This window comes from Lolium rigidum, chromosome 1 (genome assembly GCF_022539505.1).
Source record: "Lolium rigidum isolate FL_2022 chromosome 1, APGP_CSIRO_Lrig_0.1, whole genome shotgun sequence".
Lineage (NCBI taxonomy): Eukaryota > Viridiplantae > Streptophyta > Magnoliopsida > Poales > Poaceae > Lolium > Lolium rigidum.
Window position 1 is genome coordinate 308,499,067 of NC_061508.1, and position 16,159 is coordinate 308,515,225.

At 43.9% G+C, this 16,159-nt stretch overlaps 1 protein-coding gene across 1 annotated transcript; it reads right to left on the reverse strand.

The window, feature by feature from the left end:
• Positions 1-73: 73 nt before the first annotated feature.
• LOC124697561 (auxin response factor 19-like) lies at positions 74-8,350 on the reverse strand. Its single transcript, XM_047230136.1, has 14 exons — positions 8,263-8,350; positions 7,574-7,692; positions 6,123-6,221; positions 5,987-6,043; positions 5,721-5,876; positions 5,549-5,633; positions 5,239-5,329; positions 4,939-5,103; positions 4,707-4,829; positions 4,420-4,495; positions 4,206-4,338; positions 1,700-3,603; positions 970-1,160; positions 74-604 (listed from the first exon to the last, which is right to left on the reverse strand). The coding sequence occupies exons 1-14, from the start codon at positions 8,348-8,350 to the stop codon at positions 403-405; spliced, it is 3,489 nt and encodes a 1,162-aa protein (XP_047086092.1). The 3' UTR covers positions 74-402.
• Positions 8,351-16,159: the final 7,809 nt, after the last annotated feature.

Below are 16,159 nucleotides of genomic sequence, written 5' to 3' on the forward strand. Positions count from 1 at the left end.
CACACTGTTCTCTGAGGTTGGTTTTTGTGCATGGTGTCTGGATACTATCAGACAATAACTGAATCACAAGATAGAAAAAAATATTGCTTTTGCAGCAACCAACTTGGGATTCATGGAGATCTTAAGAATGGCCCCAGAAGAGACAAAGTATCAGGTTACTACAGACTTGCCTTTCCAATAAGACATCTTTCACCTAACCCTCTCGAACTCTAGGTAATCTCCCTTTACCAGCCTACTACTTCCTTTCTTGTAAGAACTACACATATAAACAGAACACTACTAATCCAATGAGCCGCTTGCGCTCCCGGATGTAAGCTGACGCATCTACAACATCCTAGCGCCTCAGAGCTGTCGCTGGTCACCTCCAGTGACGGTGTGGTGTGTCAAGACCGGTAAATTAGGTCACTCGAATTGGTCATATGAGCCAGTGGAAGGGTTGCCAGAGTTCTGATCACAACGAGCCCTCCAAGCACTGCCCCCACCATCTGAGCTGCTGCAGGCCTGGTTGGGGAGAACGCTAGCGCCCAGATCACCATCCAAGCTCATCTGTTGCACTTCTTGAGGCGAAAGGATCCTAATGCACTTGACACAGTTGACAAACTCCCTGTACAACCAAAATTAAACATGTACAATTAGCCAAAATATGTGCAAGCAACAATCCACATTAGCATCCACAATTAACACAAGCTAAGTTTTGTTTATGCATTTTCATTTATTTGTCATTCTAGACGGCAATATTTCATCTTTCTTTATTAGGGGAGCTTTATTGATCATGGTATACAAACTTAAGTCATGTTTATGCATTTTCATTCATTCATCGTTCTAGACGGCCATATTTCACATTATCACTACAACTTACATATCTAGTAGGAGTATTTTACAACATGGACAGGTAAATAATTTTCAACATATATGACATTCTGAATATAAAAAACATGGAGGCATAAATGGAAAGATGGATGAACTTACTCCCAAGGATCATCGCCAAGAAGTAGGATATCATCCTCATGATCTCTATAGACGAGCTTCCAGCCAATCCTCTGTCTTTCCTCGAGCTGCCCCTCTATGCTAAACATTCGAGCCAGAGCATGCTTCAATTCATCATATCCAGCATACTGGCTAATGTCAATAGATCGGCCCACAGCTCCCCGTTTATACACCTACAGACACCGGTAGGTTAGGCAAAGATGCAACGGAAAATACACTTGTGAATATTTGAAAGAAACAAATGTTCAAATGTAGAATTGCACTAGCCTGATGAAGGCAGAGCAACAGATACTGCTATTTAGAGAAAAAAGTGTACTAGTGCCCACCGATTTTTTTTTTTTTTTTTTTTGCTTATGATAGAATCTCAACCAAAGTTTCAGACCTACATGAGCACAATAGCCAGATTTTACAGTGACTGTACCTTGTTTAAGCGAACCAAAATTTCTAGTCTTCTGATCTTCATCGTACCGAGAACAGATTTTACATAAGAATAGGACAAGTTATGCAACTCAAGCTCCTCACGTGTATTTAACTCATTTTAGACTTGGTCAAGGAGTATTGATCTTTTCGTTTATAGTTCAGTGTTTCATCTCCCAACTATAATGAAAATAGGCTTCCTTTTACTTTACAGGAAAACCATACTGAATCTTAATAGATAATACACTAAAAGTAGCATCCAAGCCTCAAGTAAAAGAAAAGAGAAAGTGCTCACCTTCGTGAACGTCCTCATCCTCTTTAGTGGAGCAGCAGGAGGCCAAGAAGTTCTGTTCAAGAAGGCACCATCGTTGATTCCAGAGTCAATTGAATTAAATGCCATGTCTGATGCACCAAATGACTGTGAAACCATGGAGGATGATATCTCTTGCTGGGTGTCTTTTGGTATTCCGTAGTTGTTATCAATGTCTGTAGAGATATGATTTTGATACTTGACAGCATCAATTCCATTCGTCAGGAAGTCATCAGTTCCCAAAGGGAAGCCCACATGACCATCATTCCCAATTCCAAACAATGCATTATTAGTTGGAACTTCAGCATGAATTTCTGTATCAGGAGGAGCATCTTTGAATAGCTGCTGCGGACTAAAGTTAGACATGGGGAAATTTTGCTGTAGAAGCCCATCAGTTTGGGAAAGCCACACTGAAGTTGCTGACGAAGCTGTTTCTAGATAGTCTGTAGGGGGTGCGTTGTTCACAAAATTTTGGGGACTAGCTTCTGCATTCGGTAATTTTGAAGCCATTATACTTTGCTTTACATTGGAATTCAATTTTGGAAACTCCTTTGTCATCCTGGGAGTTCTTGTGGCAACATCAAGAGAGCTTGGAACTGACATAGGGGCAGTTGACTGAGGTGCCTTCTCGGTGTTGATCATGCTGCAATATTGGTCCCTTCCAGGGACTGGTTGTAGAAGATGATTACCATTTGCAGTGGAAGGGGATGTTGAGCAAGAAGGGATTTCTTCGGTAACTACAGAATGTGTAGCACCGGGCATCCTCAAAGGACTTCCATTTGCTGAACTGAATTTCAGTGACGTGGTTGGAGGAACGGTAGCTTCTAAGGCATCTGCGGACAGAGCTTGCTTCTGTGGAAGCTTCTGTTGTGTATCTGCCTGCACAGGTGCTGGCAGTGGTGCTGCCTGTGATGGAATTCTTGTGCTTTGTTGAGGCATCATCTGTTGCTGGGGAAGCGAATGAGAGTTTGACAGCTGTTGCTGTATATCCATAATTAACTTTTGCTGTTCTTGGATCAGAGGTAATTGTGCAAGGGTAACTCCAGGTTGGGACAGGAATGACTGCTGCTGTTGTTGTAGTTTTTGCAGGAGTTGCAACTGAAGCTGCTGATCTGATAATTGCAGCTGTTGATTTGGCAGATTTGGTAGCTGTGCAGGCATCTTATTGAATTGCTGTTGTTGTTGTTGCTGTTGCTGTTGCTGTTGCTGTTGTTGTAACTGCTGCTGCTGAAGTAAAAGCTGTTGCTGCTGGTGTAGAAATTTTTGCTGCTGCTGCTGCTGTTGTTGATGGTGTTGTTCTTGTTGTTGTTGCTGCTGCTGATGGGACATGAGCGGCTGGCTGACGGCTGGCAACTGATTTTGAGATATATGTGGCTGCTGCTGCATCTGATTCTGTACAAGGACCTGAGCTTGAGCTAGACTGGTTTGAGCTTGGCTCAAAGGAAGTGCAAAGTTCATGGACTGTTGTTGCCTCTGAAGGTTGCTACCTTCTTGAGTTTGTTCTTGTGATTTGGTGCTGCCGCCGGGCTGATTCAATGGAAGGGTTGCTTTGGAAAAATCATTGTTCGGCTGCATTTGCTGAGGCAGTCTGGGAGTATTAAATTGAATGTTATTCTGTTGCAGAAACTGGTTCTGCAGGCACAACTGCCTCGAGAGATCAGCAGAACCAATATTTTGCATGCTGGGGTTAGTTATTGAACGCAGGTACTCAGACTGCATGGCTGTATTTGTGAATGATGAACTCTGCTGCATATTCATGTTCATCCACTGAACCAAGCTCAGACCAGGCATTACGGTATTCTGCGTCTGAGGGTCCTTTATGCATATCTCCTCACTCAGCCAAGGCATAGCCCTCTTTAAGAGATTCTCCATTTCCGAGGACTCATCATCTGCAAGTACATAACTAGGATCAATTTATAGGCATGCATAAAACCAGTGTAATGAACACTTCAGAAATCAGAATTCACAAACTTCCGTTGCATCTAAGTTCAGGTAAGTCCATAATTAGCTAAGCTATTAGTTGGAGAAGATTATCCACAAACATTTCCAGCTCCGATATAGTTGATTAGTTATGATTTGTTTAGTCTATATTGCACCTCATAAATATGTTTCATCATATGAATGCCTGATATATGAAAGTATGGTAGTTTGATAGATTCTCCAAAGCCCAAACATTATTTGTTATGAGGATCACGAAACCCTGGGCTACTCATCTCTCTATCAATTGAAGAAACAGAGAACTGGTATTCTTTGAAAAAAAATGCATAAATAAGTACTATCTTCAGATTAGGCATCTACGTGAACATTTCAGAGACATACATGTATATACTACATAACAGACATGATATACAACCACCCTTAGTGCAAGCCTGCTTCCCCAATGGTATAGTTACATTGTAATATTGTTTAAGGATTGACATCCTGGATCAATTGTATTAAAGGCCAATTTAGAAGATACAATACAATATAAGTGGTGTTCAAGTAGTCCTACCTAACTGTCTGGGACGTTTTGCACCAAAAAATGGAGGAGGGGGGCATATGAAAAATGGAGCAGCGACCGGTTCAATCTCCCAGATCGAAACCCTGTTACGCCTTTCACCTGCTGCAGACTCATCCCAGCCAACCTATTGACCAATAAGAAGACTTTGTATCAGCAGCAGAAAGGGGTAAATAACGCTAACGCCAATCGAACTAGGAAATCAAACCTGTAAGTTGCGCCACTGAGAGTTTTTCCATCTTACAGGGTCTAAATCATTTATGCCGGTTATTGTGCCCATGTACCTGCAAAGCATGCTAACATACGTCAGGTGCAGAAGATCGAAAACTAGAGGAAACTTATAATCTTGTCATTCCGTAGAAGTATTAACAAACCACTAAGCTAGTGAAATAATATATGGCAAGATCTATACGAATCATTTAAAAGAAAGAAAAATAGAAAAAAAATATGAAGAGCCAGTAACTCACAATAGAACATTAAAATGAGCGATAATACCTTCTTGTTCCTAATTCCTCAGTTTCAAACATCATGCGGAAACGCATTCCTAGAGATAATTGATTGCTATAGACAGCCTTCTGATACTTAGCGAATGGGATAACAAATTCAGTAGGGCTGGCCCTGAAAATACAAAGATTGGATGTCATGGTTTGATATGAAACAGACATCATGATTCGCCAAAATTGACCTAACCAATAGTTAATATTGCATATTAAGTCGAAGAACTGACCTGGGGTTATAAAATATGGTAAATGGGCTATTGTTGGCAGCAGCATGGGCTGCTGCAGCAAGAATCCCTATATGCATACTGTCACTTGAAAGGACAGATGATGATATGTTAGTCGGTTGTCGGTTAGCACGCCTGATTCCTAGTAGAAGTTGCTGCCTTTCGTCTCTACAAAATATATTAAAAAACGAACAAGGAACAATCACTGTTAATTTACCATCAGTGATAAGCAGGTAAAATTTTCCAAGTGTAAATAAAAAAAAAATAGTTCAAACTTAAAAGATAGTGGAAGATGTGCTCTACCTAACGAAAATGACAGAATCTCCAGCAAATAACCTCTTGCCACTCACAAAGAGACTCCAGCCAGTTGTAAGCAGATGTCGTTTTGGCTGACCTGTTTCATAACAAACCACAACAATGGCTCAATATCTTTGTGGACAGAATCACATCAAACCATACTTTGACGTCCACACATGGACTACCATGTGCAAAATATTACTATCCTTATGACAACCATGTGCAACACTGAGTCGCAACAACAATAAATTAAATGTTCAAATATAAACAATCCATTTACAGAAGGAAAGGTTTCCAGAATGCTGAAATTTCTTACCCCTATATATGTGACGAAATGTCCACACATTATCATGCAAATCCCTAGCTTGTATCTCCTGAGCAGGTGGCTGCATTGAGAAGTCCTAGAATACGAAGCAACAACAATTTAGTTAGGACAGAGGACACAGAAAATAAACTAAATCAGTATGGACTCAAAAATCTTTACATACAAGAGGTGGGAATATCTTCTCTGCGGATCGGCGGGGCACAGAGAAGCCTCCATGCGTACTTGTATCACTTGCAGTCAGTGTCTTGCAGAAGAACTCATTCTGTGGCCTTGCTTGTTTGAGTGCTAGCTCTGATAGCTGTAGTGCCTCCTTTCCATACTGATCATAATTACCAACCAATCAAAATACAAATAACTATGTTAGCATACCTGAACAGAAGGGGTGTCAATATAAGTTTTGAGAAGAAACAACAAACATAATACGCTTACTGAAGTAACTGGCTGAAGAGTCATCTGTGCATAAACTTCATCCGTTTCTAGGTCAGCCTGAGAACGAATAAATCCTTTTAGTATATATATGATAACAAGCAGAAAGACAATAAATAGGCATGTGGCTGTAGATTACATGTAAAGTGATATTGTGCAGTAGGCAGATCAACTTGGATGGAAGATTTGGGTAGTTTGGAACATGGGCATCAACATCCTTCTGCATAGAAGCTGCAACCTGCCAAATGAAACATGCTTAAATACCAGATCCAAGCAACTTAAACATAATCCTGAAGTTCAATGGACACACTGGCATCACTAGGACACTAGCAATGACAGAGACATCTAGTAGAAACCAGAAAATGCAATCAACAACAAACCACTGGAACAAAAAATAGTTTGTTATGCTGAAAGATTCAAATTCTGGATGAAATGAAATGAGACGCAGGTTAGTTGAAGTTCTGTCAACCCATGCATCAGTTCTGAATCTAAAATATACCACCTAATTATACTTTTTCTTTATACAGCCTCAATAATATAATGTGACGGAAAGTAGTCCCGGACTATAAAAATCGTAAAGCAGAAGTTAGGATTCTAATTAAATGATACACCAATAAATTAGCAAGTGAAGCCATGTGCCATGAACCCATTTCCAATCATGCAGAGAACCACTCCCTTCTCCCCTGGTCGAGCGGAAAGGGGAGGCAGTAGCCAATACAGAATTAGGCACCTCCCTGCACTAGCTTCCGGACGAGAGAATCTTTTCCAAATCCAAGCATTTCATCACCCCCATCCTCCAAACTTGCTCAAAACGAGCTTATTCCCATGCCAAACGCACGAAAGACGCAGCAGAAGATACTAAATGCCCCACCAATGAATGCAAAAATCCGAAGGTACTCGGTTGCTTCATCCACCAGACAAAGAGAGCAAGAGAATGGTGCAACACACCAGAAACCCCTTAAAAGAGGGGGGCCAGTAGGCCCAATGCCCCCAACTACTTCGCCCATAAGCTTAAAATCAGTAACAAACAAAGCAAACTATAGTAGCAACCAACCAACTGGCTAAGTAAACCCGAGGAAAATCCAAATATGTGTAGATGGCAGTAGTGATATCACGGAATTAACCAAAAAAATCGTCAATCAGGAATCAAGGAACGGAATATCAGCGCTTTCAGAAAGTCATCAAAGAACCATTCCCGGAAATAGTTGCATGATGGAAGCGCAAATAGTAACTTCCAGCACTCAAACAGCAAGACATCACATCAAAGAAAAGATAAATGTGACTCCATCACCACTCGACGAAAATGGGGCACATCAAATCGCATCGCTGCGTTGATATCTCTCGGCAACAAAGTTCAGGGTGACAGGAACCAACCTTGGTCACATACGTTGTCTCAAGGCGCCGAAAAAGACTTGCAACAAAAAACGGAACTTTTTCCATGGAGAAAAATGAATTCTTCTACGTAGCAATACAAAAAAGATAATCGAAGGAGAGGATACATCCAGAGGGGTACTAGTAGTAACAAACATCGCTAAACAGGAATAATCTCAGGGAGCACTGGAAGGAGGGGGGAAAGGGGGGTCTATTCACCTGCTCACTGTGGCCTTGTGGGAAGTAGACGACGAGGCTCCCTGCCGGCGGAAGCGACACGAGAGGGCCGGCACATGCGTGCCACAGCTCCGAGTTGATCGCCGGCGGCTTCTTCTCCCCTGCAGACCAAGACCAACCACCACCGAATCAGTAACAGAAGAAAGACCGGGCCTTTTCCGACCAGTTTATCGTAAACGGGAGGGCTCAGATGCATTGGGCTCCGTCGCCTCGCCACACGCCGCCGGCGACGGCCGTGACGGCGGCTTTTCTTACTGTAGCATTTTCGGTTGTTTATGACGGAAACGGCGCTGCACATGGCTCGAATCATGCAACACGAGGGGCCGCCCTGTACTTGTCCAATCACCGAGAAGCCCAAATGCAGCACGGCGTTTCGCCACATTCGTGTCCGTCGCCGGCGGCCAGGCGCCGGCCGCGACGGGCCGTCAAGCCACCTCTTTTTCCGCAATAAACCCCACAAAAATGGAAAACACCCAGGCTCCGAAATGCATAGGCAAAAATCACGCCGCCTGCGGAAGAGCCGAGAAAGGGGAGGCCTTTCGACCCACCCGGCGCAATAACGCGACGGGGGACTAGACAGGGAAAACACGGCAACGCCCGCCGAACCAACCGCCATTGGAAGGGGCCAGAGGAGGAGGCATCGAAGGAGGAGGCAAGGAGACAAGTAGTACCTTCGCACCCAGGCGCCGCCACGGCCACGGTGACCGCGGACCCGGCGGCGGAGGTCGTCGCCGGCGGATGCTGCTGCTGCTTCATCATCTCCGCTGCCGCACGCCAACCGAACGAACCTGCCGGATCACCGTTCTCCGGCGAGCGAGCGCTGCTAGCTGGGCGTCAGCGGGCCGCACGCATGGCCGCGCGGCGAGGCTGTCGGTCGGTCGCCGCCGGAAAAGGCGGGCAGGCAGACAAGCCGGCCGTGTCCCCTCCGACAGGGGCGAGACAAGGGGGCAGGCGAGGCCGGGGAGGAGAGGGACGGCGGGAGAGCACGCGGCGCCGAGACCGAAGACTTGTCCGGCAGACAGAGGAGGGCCGCGCGCGTAGGGGCGCGTGATGTCTGCTGCCCTCGGCTTGCTCTGCGATCTCTGTAGGGGCAGAGGCACGCAGGAGGCTAGTCTAGTGTTCTGCGTCTGGGTTTGTGCTTGCTTGCTTGCGAGTTGCGAGTAGCTCTGCCTCGGCTGCTGCTGCCTCGGGAGAATAAAAGTTTTTCTTATTGTCCGTGTCGTCGTCTCTCGAGTCTCGATGGGATGAGAGAGAGATAGAGAGAGGAGTACGGCGGTCAGCTCCCTGCTGTCCTGTCCTTCTCTCTCTCCTCCACCAGCCCACTCGTCTGGTTTTCACTGTCTTCCCGTTTTGTTCTTGCTCTCTCTCCCTCCCTCCGTGTGGGCCCGCAAGAATTTCTTTTCATGGTTTTTGGCACAGAGCGGTACACCCGGACCCGGAGAAGGTGATTAATTTTGCGCTTCAGCTCAGCACAGGCCTCTTTGGTCCAATGATTTCGAGATAGTGTTGAATGGACCATTGCATAATATTGCTGAAACAGACTCTCCCAAACAGGAACATAACAATGGTAATTTTATTTTGTTGGTGATGATACTTATATAAATAAAAGAACACATGTATCATCTCAAATCAAAGCTTCATATTACACGAAAATGTTGCGAAATACATTGGAGCATTGCATCATATTGCAAAAAAAAAAAAAAAATAGATTCCCCGCGTACCATCTCAAACCAAGCTTCATATTACATGAAAACGCTGCGAAATACATTGGACCATTGCATCATATTGAAAAAATAGATTCTCCCAACCAGGAGCAGCATGTTCATTCTGTTTTTTCTTACGATCAGCTTATATCTGCGAGAACGGCTTTGTAGTATCCTTGGTTGGGGGTGAAGGTCCGTGCCCGCTCCCCTTGTCGGCGAAGAACCATTCATGGCCACTCACGCCGACACCAGAGCCCGTGCCGCCGCCCATGCAATTCCCGTGGCCTCTAGCGCCACCATCGACGCCATTTGAGCTGCTTCCGAATGAGAGGCCTCCATCGCTGGAGATGCGAAAGCCGACGTAGTTGGACTGTGTGATGTTGTTGTTGCTGCCACTCCCGCTCCTATCAGCCAAGCTAGTCCAGTTGGATGGACCGACCACGTATGTATGAGGACGGCGAGCACACATACTATCTGTCAAATCATTGGCATAAATCTCAGTGAAATATATCCTAAGCCTTATACATGTAAACAATTAAAATTAAAACCCCAACTGAAATATAGCATAAATCCTGAGAACATGTAGACATTGAAGCCAACACTTAAAATATTCAAATCAAAAAGCTAATTGACATATAGCCTAAACCTAAAGGTGTTCTTATGTGTGGATATGGCTTACTGATATTGTTGCCCAGGTGTGAAGATCCATGCCCATGCCCATCATCAACAACGAAGCCACCGCTGCCGTCAATGTCGCTCGAGCTTCCTCCGAACGAGAGGCTTCCGTCGCTGGAGATGCGAAAGCCAACATAGTTGGATTGTGTGTTCCCATTGTTACCACTCTCGCTCCCGTGGGCCAAGCTAAGCCAGTTGGATGGACCGCCCATATATGAAGTAGGAAGGTGGGCACATATACTATCTGTCAAATCATTGTCATAAATCTTATTAAAATATATCCTGAACGTTATATGTGTAAACAATTCAAATAAAAACATGTGAAATGTAGCATAAACCATATATATATATATATGTGTGAACATATCGAATTAAAAAACGCGCTAATGTATATCATAAACCATGAACAAATCAACATTCAAGCCAACACTAAGCACCAATTGAGTAAATCAAATTTAAAAAGCTAATTTACATATAGCCTAAACCTAAAGATATTCTTATGTATGAAGATGACTTACTGATGTTGTTGGCTAGGTGTGGAGATCCAAGCCCGCTTCCATTATCAACAAATAAGCCACCGCTGCCTCCATGGCCACTCCCGCTAGCACCGTCGCTGATGTTGATACCCATGCCATTCATGGTGCCGATAACGCCGCCATCAACGCCGTTTGAGCTGCCCCCTAAAAAAATGTGGCCAACGCTACTTAAGTTGCCCAAGATGATGCTGCTCCAGTTGCCTCTGCCGCTTAAGATGCGAAAGCCAACACAGTTGGATTGTGTGTTGCCGCTATTGCCACTCCCCCTCCCGTGGACTAAGCTATTCCAGTTGGATGAACCTACCATATATGAAGGAGAAGGGAGAGCACACATACTATCTGTCAAATCATCGTCATAAATCTAATTGAAATATATCGTAAAAATTATACGTGTAATCAATTCAAATTAGAAACCTGACTAAAATATATCATAAACCATATACATATGTAGACATTTCAAATTAAAAACCGCAGTAAAATATCACATAAACCATTGACACAAAAACATTAAATCAAACATTAGGAATCAATTGAATAATACAAACTAGAAAATATAGTTGAAATATAGCCTAAACATAGAAATGGTCTTATGTGTGAAGATGGCTTACTCATATCGGTCGGGCATGCAGATCTATGCCCGTTTCCATCTTCAAGGAAGAAGCCACCGCTCCTTCCATGGCCACTCCCGCCAACACCGTAGCCAAAAGTGCTGCCGAACGAGATGTCACGGTCGCTGAACATGGAAAAGCCAGCAAAATTGGATTGTGTGCTCTTTCCAACCGAGCTAGCCCAGTTTGATGCACCAGGTACAGATGGAGGCGGGCAAACATGGCGCATGAGGTCGACGTGACCAATGTTCACCGTAGGTTGCCCCGCTGGCTCGATGGTCGCTTTGTCAATGAGGAAGGACTGGCGTGCTTGACGGCCAGCAATTCCAACGATAGGCAGACATGTCGTAGATCTAGCTTTCCCATCTTGTTTGGGAACAAATCCGGCCCTCGAAAGACCAACCAAACCGATAGGCGGCTGTTGGGGACCTTCGTCATTGGACTTGCTGGGAGCCATGGGTTTGAGGTGGAGAAGAGACGAGAAGAAGAAGGAGTAGATCTGTCCATCGCATGGCCAAGGCGTTGTGGTTATAAAGAGAACGATGCACCTATTGTTGGAAGGCATTTTAGATTTTGGAAAGAAACTTGACGGGTAAGATTTTTGGAAAGACGTGTTCACGATTTTGGAAGGAAACACAATGGGGATAGGATTTATAAAAGTTTTTTTTTTAATGGGAGGAGTTCGGCGGGAGAGAATTCCGCATGTCAATTTAGCGTTATTTCACATATATGGGAGGAGGAAAAAAACTAATTCGACGATTTTTTTTACCTAGGCATGCATTTTATCCTCAGTGTTTACTGGAAAATCCTGTTAAGTGGAGGGGTACATGAAAAACAATCAGGACCGATGGCATGTGGGTAAAAGTGCATGGATCCCCTGATACGTCCAAAACGTATCTACTTTTCCGAACACTTTTGCTATTGTTTTGCCTCTAATTTGTGTATTTTGGATACAACTAACACGGACTAACGCTGTTTTCAGCAGAATTGCCCCGGTGTCTTATTTCTGTGCAGAAAATCAACTTTCAGGAAAATCCCCGGAAATAATTGCAATGGGCCTATTTTTACAAAAGACCCACGGAGCCAGAAGACGAGACGGAGGGGGCCACGAGGCGCGCACACCACGTGGCGGCGCGGTGGGCCCATGGCCGCGCCGCCACATGGGGACTCCGCCTCGGCCAGCCCCCGGCGCTCCCTTCTGGACTACTTAAAGCCCTTGACCTAAAAACACACGGGGGTGATGACCCACAAGTATAGGGGGTGTATCGTAGTATCTTCGATAAGTAAGAATGTCGATCCCAACGAGAAGCAGAAGGTGTTGACAAGCAGTTTCGATGAAGGATTCACTGTAAATGCTCACAGACAAGTATTCAAGGGGTTTTGATGTAACAGATTAATAAAGTACGAGTAAGTAAAGTGCGAGAGTAATAATTGCAGCGAGCGGCCCAATCCTTTTTAGCGCAAAGGACAAGCCGGTTTGTTTACTTATAATAACCAAACGTTCTCGAGGACACACGGGATTTTAGTCTAGTGCTTTCGCTACATATGGCTAATTAGTCTTCATTGTTTTGATAAGTGTTGTGTGGGTGAACCTATGCTAATGTACCGCCCTTCCTAGGACTAATACATACTTGTGATTATACCCCTTGCAAGCATCCGCAACTACAAGAAAGTAATTAAGATAAATCTAACCACGAGCCTTAAACTGCGAGATCCTGCTATCCCTCCTGCATCGATATACCAACGGTGGCTCGAGTTTCGTCACTCCGGCAACCCCGCAATTGGCAAACGAGTACAAGATGCATTCCCCTAGGCCCATAAAGGTGAAGTGTCGTGTAGTCGACGTTCACACGACACCACTAGAAGAATAACACCACAACTTAAATATCATAACATTGAATATTACTCAACCATACTTCACTACTAACATTTAGACTTCACCCATGTCCTCAAGAACTAAACGAACTACTCACGAGCCATAATATGGAACATGATCAGAGGTGATATGATGATGAATAACAATCTGAACATAAACCTTGGTTCAACGGTTTCACTCAATAGCATCAATAAGAAGTAGAAATCAACACCGGGAGAGTTTCCCCTATCAAACAATCAAGATCAAACCCAAATTGTTACAGCGGTGATGGCGTGCAGCGGTGGAGACGGCGGTGATGATGATGAAGATGATGATGATGGTGATGGAGATGATGTCCAGCTCGATGACGGTGACGATGGCGTCGATTTCCCCCTCCGGGAGGTAATTTCCCCGGCGGATCTCAACCTGCCGGAGAGCTCTTTTCTCTCTGGTGTTCTCCGCCCCGCGAGGCGGGCCGTGGCTCGTCACGATGTACCCCCGGAGCTTAGGTTTTCGGGACGAAGGCGTACGCGAAGAAAAGGAGGCGAGAGGGGGCTGTGGGCCCCTCCTCACGAGGCGGCGCGGCCGGGCCTTGGGCCGCGCCGGCCTATGGGGTGGGCCCACCTCGGGTCCCCTCGGCTCCCCCTTACGGCTCCCTTTGTCTTCCGGAAAAATAGGATTTTTGATATAATTTCCGTCAACTGTTGATCTTCCGAAATATTGCATTCGACGGCGCTTTTTCCAGGAGAATCCTGACTCCGGTGCGCAATCCTCCAATAATCATGAAACATGCAAAATAGATGAAATAACATAAGTATTATCTCCAAATATGAAATATATCAATGAATAACAGCAAATTATGATATAAAATAGTGATGCAAATTGGACGTATCAACTCCCCCCAAGCTTAGACTTCGCTTGTCCCCAAGCGAAACTGAACTCGGTAAACAAGACCACATGTTTATGGAGTGAAGAGTCGATAAATCAAATATAGACAAGAAGCATCATATTCATTCACACAAGACATTCTAGTGAACAACTTCCTCATACAACTCAACTTGAAACAAGTATAAGGTAATCACAAATAAAGGTGCATAAGAAATCATAGTTGGTGATGGCAAACTTCGTTCTTGGTCAGAGAACAATTAACAGGTTATTCTTAACTATCAAGCAGCGCTCTCATGTTAAAGTTTATATGGCTCATCTTGCATACTCAATCATAATGATCATTGATAACTTTCAAAGCTATATTCATTCAGATAAAACTTGTACTAAACAAGGAAGAGTAAAAGACACGATGAAGCAAATCACAATATAATGGTTTGATCACAACAACTCAAATGCTTGCTTGAGATGGAGGGAAATAGGTTTACTGACTCAACATAAAGTAAAAGACAGGCCCTTCGCAGAGGAAGCGAGGGATTAAATCATGTGCTAGAGCTTTTTCAGTTTTGAAATCATATAAAGAGAATAAAAGTAATATTTTGAGAGGTGTTTGTTGTTGTCAACGACTGGTAGCGGGTACTCTAACCCCCTTGCCAAACAGACCTCCAAAGAGCGGCTCCCATGAAGGACGTTATCTCTACCAGCAAGGTAGATCATCCCTCTTCTCTTTTGTTTACACATGTACTTTAGTTTATTTAAGGATGACACTCCCCCAACCTTTGCTTACACAAGCCATGGCTAACCGAATTCTCGGGTGCCTTCCAACAATCTCATACCATGGAGGAGTGTCTATTGCAAAATTAAGTTGCTTACTGATGAATCGGGGCAAAACATGTGAAGAGAATTATTAGTGAAAGTTGATTAATTGGGGTTGGGAACCCCGTTGCCAACTCTTTTTGCAAAATTATAGGATAAGTGGATGAAGCCACTAGTCCATTAGTGGAAGCTGCCTAACAAGACTGAAAGATAAAACACCACATACTTCCTCATGAGCTATAAAACATTGACACAAATAAGAAGTAATAAATTTTGAATTGTTTAAAGGTAGCACATGAAGTATTTACTTGGAATGGCAGGGAAATACCATGTAGTAGGTAGATATGGTGGACACAAATGGCATAGGTTTGGGTTGAGGTTTGGATGCACGAGAAGCATTCCCTCTCAGTACAGGTCTTTGGCTAGCAAGGTTAATTAGCAAGCACAAAAGTTGAGGGAAACAAACGAATATACATGTGATAGAAACAATCATGCATCTTTCTTGTAAGCACAAACAATTTTAACTTCAGAATAATAAGCTATGAGCTAACAAGAAAGGAAGACAATGAAACAACTATATATATTTCTCTTTTCTACTTAAACCTCAAGGTGTTGTTGCTATTGACCAATGCTAAGTTTGCCAAAACCAAATAGATTTACTCAATGCTCCCAAAGTGGTACCAATACTAAAATCAAGATCAATCATATAATAGAGATTGCAAACTAAAATAAGGTGTGTAATATGTAAATGATAAGACTTCTCATTAATATTTCATAACGATAACTCACACCAAGGGATACATAGACAACCAACTAAAGGAGAGATACTTCCACACTGCAACCCATCTTATATGATAACTTCCTTACTCATGATATGACACTACTTGATAGTAAAAAGTAAAAAGGTAGTGATGTTGTGATACCGCGGCACTCCCCCAAGCTTGGAACAAACCAAGGGGATGCCAATACCTATGATGAATTACTCCTTTGGTGATGGTGGTGATGAGCTCCTCCCGCGCTTCTTACAGATCTCCTTCAGCTTCAGTTTCTCAGCTTGGCAATTCTGCACTAAGACTCGAAGAGATTCATTGTTATCCGAAGTTGGCGGTGGCGACCTTGTGATGGGTATCGAGTAATATTCCAGCATTCTACGGAGTCGGTAATTCTCCTCCTGGAGTATCTCCACTTCTCTTCTTAGAGCCCGGTATTGACCACAAAACTCATCGGTAGTCCGTAGAGCTTCTTCCGAGCACAGGGAAAGAGTCGAGGCCAAGAGCAGGTGGTAAGGGTCCCTGCAAGTTATGAGAGAAAGAACGTCGAGTGTCAACAGATCCCACCAAGATTTGCTTACTCCCAACAGCTTGTTGCTCTTGTTTTGACGACACCCTTTTCACTTCTTCCTTCGAAAGCCCTTTGCCCTTGTTGTTGGAGGCCATGGTGCTCCTAGATTGAAAATAGATCCTGGCAGAAACAGCTCGAAACAAAACACG